This window comes from Sinocyclocheilus grahami, unplaced genomic scaffold (assembly GCF_001515645.1).
Source record: "Sinocyclocheilus grahami isolate Dianchi unplaced genomic scaffold, SAMN03320097.WGS_v1.1 scaffold61.1, whole genome shotgun sequence".
Classification (NCBI taxonomy): domain Eukaryota; kingdom Metazoa; phylum Chordata; class Actinopteri; order Cypriniformes; family Cyprinidae; genus Sinocyclocheilus; species Sinocyclocheilus grahami.
In genome coordinates this window covers 1612924-1627858 of record NW_015505240.1, presented here as the reverse complement: position 1 = coordinate 1627858, position 14935 = coordinate 1612924, and the positions used below count along the sequence as shown (strand labels likewise).

Genomic DNA, 14935 nt, shown 5'->3' with positions numbered 1-14935 from the left:
AGATATTGTTTCTCAGGCTGATCTGACAGAAGCGCTCCATACTGCCCCAGGAGCGAACATCACATCTTTTGCACTTTGCCAACTTTCCGTCCCTCACACTTTCACTCTCTGTTCTTGCGTTAGACATTGATGAATGTGCCAACAATAACGAGACGGTGTGCTCACAGATCTGTGTGAACACCCCTGGCAGCTACCGGTGTGGGTGCGAGAAAGGCTTCTACCTAGAGGATGATGGGAAAACATGCACCAAGGGCGAGCGAGGTGAGTGTATACTCTCTGGATCTTTGTTTGTCTTTCTCAGCAACACTCTCTGTTCTTTTACTTTAGCTTGCTCGCTTTCTTTTTGGTCTTTGCTTCTTTTCTCCTGTAGTTTGGAGTTTCCCAGACTTTTGTGGACCTACAAAGCCGTTCATGACCTGAGACTGTGCACTAACACCTCTTTCAGACTTTCACATTTTAATTGCTGAAATAATTGCTGTAGCGAGATCCAGAGAAACCATTCTTAACATATAAAAGGTAATGAATCAATTTGGCAGTCATGTGTTTTTGTAAAGAAATTTGTCAAACTTTGAATTTTATGTATTTTATACTCAGTTTCAGTGGTTTTTAGTCAGTAGTTTTATACTGAATAGCCATGGGGTATTTTTTTATCACGTAATTCGCAATGCTTCATGGGATTGTAGTTCATTTCCACAGATTTCTCTTTTCTGTGAGATTTTTGTTCAGTTTGAGAGCCACTTTCCCGTTAGAAGCTGCTTTTGCAAGCCTCACAGACCTGCTTTGATTTGCCCAATGCATTTCCGACAAAGGTTTTGAGGTTTTAAATAGAGCACAGAGAACAAGAGATATTCATTTTCCTGTCTGGACCTGACCATCCACAGATCTCTCCATCACACAGGTGTGGAAAGGATTGAGTGAGGTCTAAATGATCTGACAGGTCATGATTGCATCATCTATTTAAAGCAGTGCAAACACAAAGAAAGATGTGCAGAAAATAAGCCAAGTGGATAAGGGAAGATATGAAATGTAAATTTCCTTTTTGTATCTGAATAATTCCAATGTCCAAACAAAAAAATCTTCAGAAAAATCCTTTAGGTCCCACAAATTCTTTGGTTTTCCAGCATCTTTTGTATATTTGAACCCTTTCCAACAATGACTGTATGATTTTTAGATCAATCTTTTCACACTGAGGACAACTGAGGGACTCAGACGCAACTATTACAAAAGGTTCAAACGGTCTCTGATGCTCCAGGCTCTTAAAGGGGTCATATGATGTTGCTAAAAAAAGAACATTATTTTGTGTATTTGGTGTAATGAAATGTGTTTGTGGTTCAAGGTTCAAAAAACACATTATTTTCCACATATTGTACATTATTGTTTCTCCTCTATGCCCCGCCTTTCTGAAACACATCGATTTTTACAAAGCTCATCGGTCTGAAAAGCGAGGTGTGCTGTGATTGGCCAGCTATCCAGTGCGTTGTGATTGACCAAATGCCTCAAGCGAGTGACGGAAATGTTACGCCCCTTACCATGTTGTGATGCCGTGTCCCGGCCCGGAGCGACGAGACAAAAACATTAAAACCCATTATAAACGAGGCATTTGTTGCATCCAGTGGGGACATAATTACTGATTATAATGATTTATACTGTCTTTTTACGCATTGCGTTACATCGCGCCACGTAAACATAAAACCATGTCTGCATTTGTGATCGGAGAAATGACAAACAACAAGCGCTACTCTACACTTCTCAAAACTCGCATTTGAATCATCAGCGGCAAATCCTTTAAATATGAAAACGTACGTAAATACAACTTAACCACTGATTTCTAGTCGTGTCCTCTTTTGGAAGGCCAAACTGAGTAGTTTCACTTTCACAACGAAACACACAGCGTCTCCACGACATGAAAGGCGAGAATAAAATGAAAGACTACAGCGAGAATAAAAGTTATGCCTTCTTTCTTTGCTTGAACATTTGGGCGGTGTTATGCAAATCTTCCCACACAGTGGTGTAGACATGTGGGGGCGTGTTTAAACAAGGCGTTTTAGGAGGTTGTGGACGAGTCTTAGCTTTTATAAAGAATATCTCTTTGGGTTTGAGACTTTAGTCTTTGCAACTTTAGGGATCTTATCTATTCACGAACAGCTTGTAACACTCCAAAGAGAAAGGAAAACTTGAAATCGCATCATATGACCCCTTTAATGCATTGTGTTTCCTTCTGGAGCATCAGTGATTATTTTAACTTTTTGTAGGGATGCATCGAAATTTCGGCCGCTGAAAAATATCGGTCGAAAATGGCATTTTCAGATTTCAGCCCGAAAGAGAAAAACAGCCAAAATGATTAGCCGAAAATATATGGCGTGCCACACCGTGTTCAGCGCGCATTTTTCACTCTCCCTCTACGCTCTAAAAAATGCTGGGTTTTTTCAACCCAACTTTGGGTCAAGTATGAACTAACCCAAATTTTGGGTTAAAAATTGTATGTAAAAATTTAACCCAACGGTTGGGTTAGTCCATATTTGACCTAAAGTTGGGTTGAAACAACCCAGCATTTTTTTTTGAGTGTAGCTGTCGTCACTGCGCAGTGTGACACTCCACTCAGTATTCCGCTCTATGAATGTGCATTCCATTGAGTTGCTCACAACCCATGCAAACGCTCCACTCATGTATGAATGAATGAAGGATTTATATAGTGCTTTATTGTGTATTGCTGTACACGCTTTACAGTCATGCACCTCTCATGCTCACCGAAAAAGCAGAGTCCACTCAAATAACGTGCCGACAGTAAATTTCTATGTAGTATACTTGCTCCTGTTTGCATTAGCGCACAGTTTCAGTTTTCGGCCAAGTACATGCAGAATTCTCGGTTTCGGGCCAGAATTTTTATTTCGGTTTATCCCTAACTTTTTGTAATAGTTGCATGTCCCTCAGTTGTCCCTGCAGGAAGTCCACTGACCCCTCGTGGTTAGCATCAATCACTCCTTCCTCTCCACTCCTCTGTCTGTCTACTTTTAGGCTTTCTTGTGGAGCGTATCAGTCATTCAGAGTTTTCTGTCTGCTGTTTCCTCTCTTTTGGGTCAATTTGAGCGCAAAATAAGATGACCTTTCAGGGCATTTAGGCTTGCAACAATCCTAGGGTGACCATACGTGCCATTTTCCCAGGATGCGTCCTGGCCAGGATTTCTATATTGCTTAAAATATCTAGGTTTTGGCTTTGTTTGCGTGTGCAGACCGATCGGTGTATGACATCAAAATACCATACAGACGGTTCCTTATGCTTTCAAAATGCTCTCGAGGTACTTTGATGTCATACACCAATCGGTCTGCACATGCAAACAAAGCCAAAACCTAGATATTTTAGGCAATATAGAAATCCTGACCAGGACGCGTCCTGGAAAAATAGCACGTATGGTCACCCTAAACAATCCAGATGTACGAAAAAGGAATTCTGGGAATTCCAGACCACTGAGATTACAGTGTGTGGATCATAAGAGGTTATCGGCTATGAGTCAAACTAAGCTGTAGGAGTTTTAAAGAGATTGTGATATAACTCAGCAGACCTTTGACAGGAATGACAGTAGTTAGTACATTCTGATGAGGAGCTAGAATGTTTCTGATGATTCATGTATGGAATTAGCCTCCATTGTGACCTTGAGCAAGACTTTAGATCCCTGTTATAAGTTTATGACCATTTTTTATGGAAACTTTAGCTCTGTTCTGAAACCTAGTGAGCTGCCTTGATGCCTACTGACTGCAGGCAGTACACTAACTGAAATGGAATCTCATAAGCTTTTGATTTAGAACACTCTACAGAGGCAACAGCTAAACACACCACATATTTGAGATTCCCCTTTTGAAGTGCACTTAATTGTATTGAATGTGCACTTGAATTTCCAGTCTTAAAAATGTGATTTTTTTATGTACTTGCAGATATAATATGAAAGAAATAAAAGGCCACCTAAGTGTACTTAAACAGTACACTTTTAAAAAGTGCACATTGTTAAAATGTTATTAAAACAGTTGTTAAAACATTGTTTTAATAATCTTTTGTCAGTGCTTTAAAGTGCACTTATTTTGATGTTGACAAACATACTAAAGCACATCGTGCTGTTTGATATTGCATTTAAAGTTTAATATTTTAAATCTACTAAATTGCAACTTCATTGACAATCTGTCATTTCAAAAATATTTAAATACATGACAAGTTTCAGTAGAAATTACATTAAAGTATATTTTAGTTTACCATAAATGCTTGTCAGTAAATTTGGCAGTGCACATATAATATTTCAAAGACAATAAGGAATTAATTGAAATTACATGCTTAAGTGAGTCAAAAAGCACTCTTAACTAATTGCATTTAATATCAATTTAAACTATGATATTTTAACTTAATTATAAATAATATGCAATTAAGTGTCCAAAAACATTACATTCTACTATCACTTAAGTATATTATTATGTTATTTCTCTTTTTAAAAGTATGCTAAAATGTACTTCTTTTTCACAATTGTCGACATTTGAATTAGTTGAAATTTGATGGTAGCATATTGCTAAGCTAAGATACAACACACTATGCATAAAAATACAGACACATGGTCCATTTTTGAGTTTGAAATGCTTTAATTGTGAACTTTTTTTATTGCATCAGTTATGTGCATTAATAATTCAATAACAATTCTTTCATCTCTTTCCATCATGGATTGACTTTTTCACTTAGCTGATTAATTTTGGTTTTGTCCAACAACCTTCCTTAAGCTCCACATTCATGTTGTTTCTTTGCAGCTCCACTGTTTGAGAAATCAGACAATGTCATGAAAGAAGGAACGTGCTCCGCCACATGTGAAGACTTCCATCAGATGAAGATGACCGTTCTCCAACTCGAACAGAAGGTGCCCTTTTCCAGTTTCACCTGCAAGGCTTATTCGCTAAAACGAGCAGCAGATTTCCTTTTATATGCATGTTCTCATTCATAGACGTGAGCCGACCCAACGAGAACCTACCTGCCAATGTTTCACAAGCAAGTCGGACTCAGGTTATACAAGTCTTCAGGGATGTGTTGGTGACTTTATAGGCAACATAAAAAGCGATAAAACATGGGCTGAACGGCTGAGCAATCTGGTGGTGTGACTTATGTCTGTCCTTGCTGCAGGCTAGGAAATCACGTTGAACGCAGTGATGCGGTTTAGACGGGCTGCAGTCAAAGTGAGACCACTCAGATCCACTCAGCACCCTCATGGTCACGGCATGATATATAGCTCTTGTGCATGTGGTCCAGCAGACTATGAGGGGAAAAAATTTAGAGTAAAAAATGTGACGAACTAGTGAGAGTGAGGCTAGACTTATGGTTTTATGAAAAGGTGACATTGATATAATTGTTACAAATGTGTTTTTTTTTCTGTCCATTGTTTTAATTTCCCACCTATTGCTTTGTTTGGAAAAGGTTATATTGGTTTGCTCATGTTTTATTTATTATTAATGTGTTTTTAGATTTATTAATGGGTTTTTTTTTTTCAGTTTAAAATATTATTATATTATATTATAGTATAGTATAGTATAGTATAGTAACTGTGAAATTATTTTTACCTTTTAAGATGCCTTTTTGGAGAATGCAGTTCCAGAATCCAATGTGACAAGCTCAGTTAAAATTAACCCATGATGATAAAAATGTAATAATTATATAAAAATTTAAATGCATTTTAAATAATTATATAAATATTTTTTGGTCAGTATGTAATTCAGTGTTTTCAAAAAGTTTGTGGTCGGTGTGTAATTCAATACTTAATAATATCAATATAAAAATGTAAGTAAAATTCATAGTATACTATTTTAGTGCAAAGACTATTGCGTTGGTACTAAATCAGTCATTTATGAGGTTTAATAACTGTTAGGATTGTGCTTTAGAATGTAGTTTACTATGTAGGCATTTGACTGCAATGTTTCCTAGGTTTTGGAACAGAACTGTAGTGTTTTAGTTAATCTGCAGATCTTTTATTCAAAATGGACTGTTTTTCACGGCACATAATTCTGCTAATCTCTCGCAGCATCATAAGTGGTTGACATTGGCACTCGGTGTAACATGGATTGAAATATGTGCAGTCCGACACAAATCAAAACCAGAAACAATGACAAATTAGATTTAAATTGCTTGCAAAAGGCTGGACACAGACACTTACACAGATTTATTCACTAGGCCTAGGGCTGTATCTACTGTGTGTGGCAATAACTCATAGGTCTCTCTCTGTGTGTGTGTGTGTGTGTGTGTGTGTGTGTGTGTGTGTGTGTGCACTGATGTCCAGAGTTTAGAAGGTAATGGATACTTCCAGTGAGTCCTTTGAAGTTAAATACTCTGCGAAGAACACTTGGAAAAAACAGGCACTGATCTCAGTCCATGCACCAAGTGGAATAATTCAGAGATTTCCTGTTTTTGAGAACAGCATGTACACAGATGTTACAATTTATAGATCATATTGCATGCTCACGTTACTTTGGTTTAAATTATAATTCTCTTATTTACCTTGTAATATTATATATTTTAGCCATTCCCTCAGATTAGTTGCTATCAGGTGACAGTAACGTCCTTATACATTTTCTTAAAGGAATAGTTTAACCAAATTTACTCAGTTATGTCGCTGAATAATCAGGGGCTAGTTGCATAAATTTAGCCACTATGTTAAGATGGTGTCTTAAGAACTAGTTTGACCAACTAGCAGTTAGCCAAGGGGTAAGAAGTTTTATTTTTCGGATTCAAGTTAGTCCAAGCTATGTTATAATGCAAGAGTTTCAAAAAAGTTATGACCCGTCTTAAAGAACAATCATTCATAGTGACATGTCTGTCAAAAAATCTCCATTAAATTAAAAACAAAAGTAGTCCATTGGGCTTGTGCTCTTTATTCCCAAGCCCTTTATTTATTCGTTTCTTTATTTTTTTTATGTTTATTTAATTCTATTGTCGTCATTTAATTTTTTATTTAATTGTATTTAATTTGTCATTTTATTCAATTTTATTATATATTTGTTTTATTTCATTTTATCATTTTTATTTTACTATTTTATTTTATTTCAGAGCAGCATGAAGATTCTTTCTTGAAGATTCTTACCACAGAAAAGAAATAACAGCATACTGGGTTTGGATCAGCATAAGAGGGAGCAAATAATGACATTTATTTTCATCTATGGATTACTATTCTTGTAAAACTGACTGTTAATCTTACATTCTTGGTTCTATTGAGCTTCAGAACCAAAAAACTAGTGCATGTCATGTTTCTGTTCTGTCTTTTCCAGTCCTGTAGTGCAAGAAACAGCGAGACCCTGGATGATCCGCTTGTTTTGTATAACTCTCCTTTCCTCAGATTGCCGTATTGCCAAGCAGCACAGAGGTCAATAAACAGATGACCAATGAAAAGATGATGATGACACATTCATTCTTACCTGGACCTCCAGGGCCACCTGGGCCTGCAGGTGAGCTTTGTTAATATGCTTTTTATTTTCTCCATTCTTTTCCTAATTCCATTCTTCTGTAAACCTGTCACTTTTTATGTCTCTCTCAGGGAGCCCAGGGCCCAAAGGTTCCCCTGGTCTCCCAGGACAAATGGGGCCACCAGGCATGCCTGGTCCCAGAGGCGACATGGGGCCCATGGGACCCTCACCAGACCTGTCGCATATCAAACAGGGACGCCGTGGCCAAGTGGTAAGTATAAGTCTTTATAAGTAACCTAGAAGCTTCACAAACCATCAGCTGTAATCAGTATCTGAAGTGTCAGATTTGAGGACTAATGTGTAGTTCATTCTCCTGCATCTGTAATAATTATAATATTTAGCCTAGCATAAGCACATAATCTGATTGCACTGCCCCATTAATTCTTGATGTTTCGCTTTGGACACACTGCATTGGTGTTGCTTTCCAGTGCCATTTGTCTCTGCTGCACCATTAAGCTCTATGAAGATAACTCACTTTGGCTCAGCATCTATCTTGTGACATCTGGATGGCTTGTGGTTTAATATGAGTCTCGATGGGTGTCCACATTTATTATGACTTACTAAAGGATGTACTAAAGCATGTTCAAGGATGTAATGCAGGGGTTGCTCTATTCTATGCCTGGAAATCTACTTTCCTGCTAAGGTTTAGTTCTAGTCCTCCTATAACACACAGACCTGTCACTGTTAAATGACCCTTGAGACCTCGAATAAAGACCTGTTGACACCTGAAGGAGCTAAATGACATGAAAGTAAACAGTATTTGCAAAATATTATTTTTTTTCTTGTAACAGTCGCCTCACTTGAAAACTAAGACACTGTTTTCTGTAAAGCCGCTTTCGAAATGATGGGGGGTATATAAGCTAAAATATTTGTAAAAAATAATGAATAATAACATAAGAATTCACATATGTTTTTTTATTATGTAGCAATTTGTTTAGTAAAATAATACATAAAACTATAATATAATCAGTGTTCTTTTAGTATTATATATATATATATATATTTCAGCTTTATTTCAATTATATACAATATTTTTAATAGCACTAATTAACAATAACAACACTGAATATAATATATTTTTTGATTAATTTATTTATTTAAAAGTACAATATTTCAGAAGTGGATCAAATAGTTAATATAGATGTATTGTTGTGTTTGAAAACTTGTGACACTTGTTCTTAGTGCTGGAAATCTAGATTTGCTGGGATCAGGCATTTAGACATAACCTCTGCAGGAAGTCAGGGCTCCAGGAGTAGAATTGAACACCCCTGCTGTAAAGATTATAAACATCACATTACACTTACATTCTTAAGATGCCGAGTAACTTCCTAATTGTTAGTTGTACTTGATCTTCATTGTTGCACAGCGTCTTTATTTTTCAATTTGAGCATTTGCAGATTTACTGAGCCAAGCTTCATTGTAGACACAGCATGAAGGTGTTATAACTCGCTGACCTGTGGTCGCTTTTCGACGGTGACACGCATTACACTTCCGGTTACGGACTGTTAACCCTCATTACTCTTTCACACATTCTTCCCCACACTGACAGACATACTGAATTATCATCTCTCACACACACTTTTTCACACTCAAATCACAAGTGCTGTGAATCACAGCAGACTTTCTAATGTTAACCTTTTCAGCCGAATCATCACTTTGCGGCATGTGTTTATGTAGCCTCTGGAGACAATGTCTTACAGTAAGTTCACGGCCGTGGATATTTGTAGATCTACTGAGCAATTCGGTATGTTGTTGACAGTGGAAATGTCACTGAATGTTTTCTTTAAACACTTCAGATGCATTTGTACTTGAAATATTTTTACTCTAAGGTCATGAATGCTGAGTAAATCTGTAATGTCTGGTCTCATTTGGGACCTAATCAGTTTTGAGCTCTCATAGCCATGGAATTCTTTGTTTTTGGATGCAGTTCCACTTCATGTTTGCTTTTACGCGCGCTTAATAGTTTCAGCAGCCTTGTAAGACTGAAACTGGATCAGCAGGTGCAGGATCAGTTTCATTTTTACTCAAATCATTTGAAGAGTCTTCACACTTCCAGCATATGTGGTTGTTGGCTTTTGGACCAATGAGATTACAACAAAATATCCTGCTTCTCATGATTATTTCTGCTTGGGACAAAATGTAGATTTATGTAAAGAGATTGTGTCAGTTTATCACACAGTTACACTGCAAGGCCTTATAGACTGATCCAATATTTTGACACATTTTTATGTCCTGATCATTTACATTCAGACATTAACAACTGTGTTTACATTTAATATCGCGCCAAGACACACTATGCCAGTGATTTGAAGTACCATTAAAATGTTTTTGTTAATCTTTGTGCCATATCAAACTGACACCACCAAAAAATAAATAAAAAGCGTATTATATGTATAATATTTCAAAATATTGCTTGCAGTAACATCCCATCATCCATACAAAATGTATTGTTAGAGTACAAATCAACTACATTGTATGTGCTTAAAGAAATGTGAGTGGCGATTGCTTGTGCATACAGTTGCACCATAATGCCATGGTGTGGTGTGGTCGTTGCTATGCAGATTCTGCGTTTTTATAATTGGTTGTGATGGGCACAATCACAGCCAATCAGAACATATCTGATGTTTCATTTAGGACCACACCTGAAAGCTGCCCAAATTTAAAATGCAAAACAATTCAATCCAACATATTTGTTTGTTTCTTTTCGCTGCCATAAAGCCCCGACTGGTGGAGGGCTGCAGTGATGGTTGACTTTGTACAACTTTCTCCCATTTCCTGACTGCATCTCTGGAGCTCAGCCGCAGTGATCTTTGGGTTCTACTTTACCTCTCTCACCAAGGCTCTTCTCCCCCGATAGCTCAGTTTGGCCGGACGGCCAGCTCTAGGAAGGGTTCTGGTCGTCCCAAACGTCTTCCATTTAAGGATTATGGAGGCCACTGTGCTCTTAGGAACCTTAAGTGCAGCAGAATTGTTTTTGTAACCTTGGCCAGATCTGTCAACAAAAATGTCAACAATTCTGTGTTTTTCTGTCAATATGGGGTGCTGTGTGTACATTAATGAGGAAAAAAATTAACTTAAATGATTTTAGCAAATGGCTGCAATATAACAAAGAGTGAAAAATTTAAGGGGGTCTGAATACTTTCCGTACCCACTGTATACAGCAATGTTTGTGACTGATATATAAAAAAAAATTATTTTTTTATATTAATTGTAATATTTCATATAAATTTTACTAGTAAATATTAATATTTAATTTCTTAAAATTTTAACTTTAAAGCATGGATATGGCAAGTTCAAAGTAACACTTTATTTATTAAATCAACATCCTTAATTTCAAATTAAAATGTTATTTTACAATAATTAAATATTAAAATATGTATTAAATTATAACATTAATATTTAATGTATTTAAATAATTGAATAATCATATTATTCGATTTTAATATTATTTTATTTAATACATTTTAATATTAACATTATGAATAATATAATTTGCATTTGCATTTTTATTTTATTTTTTTAATTTAAATAAATTAGGGATGTGGTTTTAAGTTTACATAGTGTCACTTTAACACTTTAGACACTTTCATAATCTAAACAAACATTCTTACTTTTTTAATAAAAAATATTGATATATTTAATTTATAATATTAATATTAAAATTGATTAATAAATTATTGAATTATTATGCATACATAATTAATAAATTGTTTTGATATTAATTTTAATTAACACATTTTACTAATAACTTTATAAATGATTACATATGTTTTTTAATTTCATTTAAATTATATATTTTTATTTAAATAAGTAGAGATGTAGCTTAAATTTTTCAGAGTGTTTAGCTTCAGTAAAGCAGATTTTCAGATTATGCTGTCGGCTCAAGCCTATAGCCGGGTTACTGTCTGGGCCAGCGTTTGAACACGTGTCCCCTAAACCCCCTGACCTTCAGCTGGATGATCTCTGACTCTCTGAAGGGGGGCGTCTTTGCAGGTGGGGTGGAAACTAGAACGGGTAACAGGAATCACTTTCATCCTTTTTTTGTATATAATTCCTTTTTTGTGCTTTTCTTCTAACATGATCTGTCCTCCTTTATCACGCTTGATCCCCTGTTCTTTCTGATTGTTGCTTGATATATTTCCTACCAGAAAACGGGTTGTGTGCCAAGCCTTTTTTATAGTTTGCGTGTAGAAACAATACATTTTTCAATATGCCGAAGCACAACATTCATCCTACCTCTGGATGTTGACAAATGATAATGGAAATAACAGAGAAAAGGCTGACTGCGTTACTTCACATGAGTTGCTTTCTTTGGCCCGTGTGCTTCTCGAGGCCGAACTGTTAACCCTTCAGATAGAGTCAACCTTTTACTTTTAATGCATTGGACCTCATCACTGAAGCACAAATCGTCAATGAAGAAAAATACTGCTGAAGTATTGTAAGAATTTATGAATCCTAGATGTAGAAACCTGAGCCCTTCAATGCTCTGGAGTCGTAGCTCATAACAGATAACCGGTTCTAGAGTGCTCACCATTTCAGTTTTTATTTTGATAAATAAGTTATGTAGTTTGGAACAGTGTTCTTGGAAAACACGGTCTGAGGAGCTGCCACCAGTTGCGTCTGTGGGATTGTGTTGTGTTTTGTCCGAAACCTGAACATGTGTAGTCATGGGCCTCCCCCGTCTGTCACAATCGCTCCATCCATGAATGCATGCACTCTGTGTCTTTACTGAAGGACTGTTGACGTTGCTGTTGGCCCAGAACCAGCTCTCTCTAATCACCCACATAAAAACCCAGAGTTCAATGCAGTATTTTTAGATTGATGAATCATGTTTTCCATTCTGGTACAAATATGGCTCAGATCTGCCCTAGAGGTCTTGACAGGCATGATTTGATGTGTGAAAATATTTGAGAGTTGAATGAATAGGACCATCAAATCTGTAATTCAATTAATCTAAATGTGTCTTTCTTGGAGTGCCAAGGGTCCTTAATTTGGCCTTTAGCTGTTATATGGTTTTGGTCAGATAAAAAGCCATTTCATAAAGCCTTTTTCAAAGATTAACTTTTAAACATAAATGTATTTATTTATTCATTCATTCATATAATAAATAAATATATATACTATATTGTATTTACAACACAATATTTTTACAGCATGATAGACTTTTTTAGCAGTTAACATTTCTAAACTGAACTTTTAGACATGAACAATTGTATATTATTCATTTTTTATTTATTTAGGACAATTCTAAAGCTGCAGGTTTCATTAATTAGTATTTTTTTTAATTGTTTAACAGTCCCGGTTTTTAACAATCATGTTACAAATGTGATTGTTACGGGGAAGTCGTGGCCTAATGGTTAGAGAATCGGACTCGTAACCCAAAGGTTGTGGGTTCGAGTCTCGTACTGGCAGGAATTGTAGGTGGGGGGAGTGAATGTACAGCACTCTCGCCCACCTTCAATACCACGACTGAGGTGCCCTTGAGCAAGGCACCGAACCCCCAACATAAATGGCTGCCCACTGCTGGAGCAGTGTTCACGGTGCGTGCGTGCGTGCGTGCGTGCGTGCGTGCGTGCGTGCGTGTGTGTGTGTGCACTTTGGATGGGTAAATGCAGAGCACTAATTCCGAGTATAGGTCACCATACTTAGCCACATGTCACAATATTTCTAAACCGAACTTTAAGCATGAACAATTGAATATTTTAAAGGTCTTTCTTTCTTTCTTTAAAAAGGACAATTCTGTTTTATTTTATTATTTATTACATTATTATATTTCTAAACTGAAATTTTAAACATGAACAATTGTATATTTTAGGTACTTTTAAGTCATAAATAAGTAAATATTTATTCAAAGAGCACAATTTTAAAGTTTGATGAATAAACATTTTTACAGCATGACTTTTTAGCAATAAAAAAAATATATAAACTGCATTTTTCGAATTATTTGCTTGCCGTTTCATGATCTCATATTGAGAGACCACATGGAATATTTGTCTATTTTCTTTCTAATTTATTTGTGTTGATAGAAATTGTGATTTAAAATGAAAACCTTTCCCTTATGCAGTCATACAAAATTAAACCTATATATTTGTCCTGTATTTTTTTTAGTAGATATGTATGGTTGTGTTTAATGAGGATGTTTTTGTGTTTTGTGTTCATAGGGTCCACCCGGGGCTCCAGGGAGAGATGGCATGAAGGTATTTTTTCTATCTATCTTTATCTCTGTTCACTATTTTTCAAAGCTGTGGCCAAGGGCTGTTTTCCATGTGCAGAGTGCAAATATTTGGAAAAGCAGGATAAAGACATTTAATATCAATGGTGACTGATCATCACTAACGTAATAATCTCTTGGATGGCGTCGGGTCGATGACTAAAGACCAAAATGTTCAAATATGACATCATAGATGGCAGGATGAATTGCAGATATTTTACAGTGTCAAAACACCATTATTACGTCCTTGAAATGGCAAATATGATTAGTCCAAATATTGAGTAAAATTACACGGAGGGACTTCACAATACACCACAGATAATCATGGTATATTAAAGCTTTCATATCATATATTTATATTATCATATAATTGTATATTTTATTTAACTCTCAAAGTTTGTGAACTACAGATATTTTAAAGATATCAAGCATAGTATAGTACTGCTGTTTACTCTCAAGTCTAACTGTTACAAGTGATCTGTTAGCTCATGGTCTAAAAACAATAGTAAAACAATACTAAAAATTGAGTTTTTTGCCAAGTATTATATCAAAAGTTGTTCAAGTTATAGAAGAATTGATGTAGGTCTTTTAAAGTAAACAAGACTAGGCTTGGAGACTGGTTTATACACAAACTCTACATTAAAATCCACTGAAGATAACTCACAATTACACAAATGTTTATGCAAATGTTTGAGATATTGCAAGCGCCTCTTATGTTGTAGATATAGAATTTTAACATCAAATAAGGTAAACCCAGAAGGTATAGTGTATAGTGTGTGTACGTCTGTTACAGGTTTGTATTTGAGCTTTCATGTTTATTCATTATTAGTAATAAATTAAGGTTACACTTTATTTTAAGGTGTCCTTGTTACAGTGTAATTATACATTTAAATAGTGAGTAATATTAATTAACTACTACATGTACTACATGTACTTACTATAGTGTTAGGATTAAGGTTTGGTTTAGGGTTAGATGCATGTAATTATCCCTAATTGATCGTTTTTACTGTAGTAACTACATGTAGTGTAACAAGGACACTGCACAAGAAAGTGTTACCGAAATTAAAATTTAAATAATAGTAATAAAACAGTATTTAAAACTTTTAAACTGTATGTAGTCTATTCCTCATGTATGGTAATAACAAAATATAGCATTTTAATGAAGAATATTTTTTGTTAATTGTTTATCTTACGTTTTAGAAGTAATTATATATATATATATATATATATATATATATTTTTTGTAAT

At 35.5% G+C, this 14935-nt stretch overlaps 1 protein-coding gene across 2 annotated transcripts in view; it reads left to right on the top strand.

Moving 5' to 3' along the window:
- Nucleotides 1–14935, top strand: part of LOC107584559 (collagen and calcium-binding EGF domain-containing protein 1) — a 66056-nt gene that overhangs the window by 46204 nt on the left and 4917 nt on the right. For both annotated transcript variants that reach the window (XM_016271234.1, XM_016271233.1), the window contains 5 exons: nucleotides 124–261; nucleotides 4783–4889; nucleotides 7350–7458; nucleotides 7548–7687; nucleotides 13638–13673. In XM_016271234.1, the coding sequence (XP_016126720.1) occupies nucleotides 124–261; nucleotides 4783–4889; nucleotides 7350–7458; nucleotides 7548–7687; nucleotides 13638–13673 (530 nt within the window). The remainder of the gene's footprint in view (nucleotides 1–123; nucleotides 262–4782; nucleotides 4890–7349; nucleotides 7459–7547; nucleotides 7688–13637; nucleotides 13674–14935) is intronic.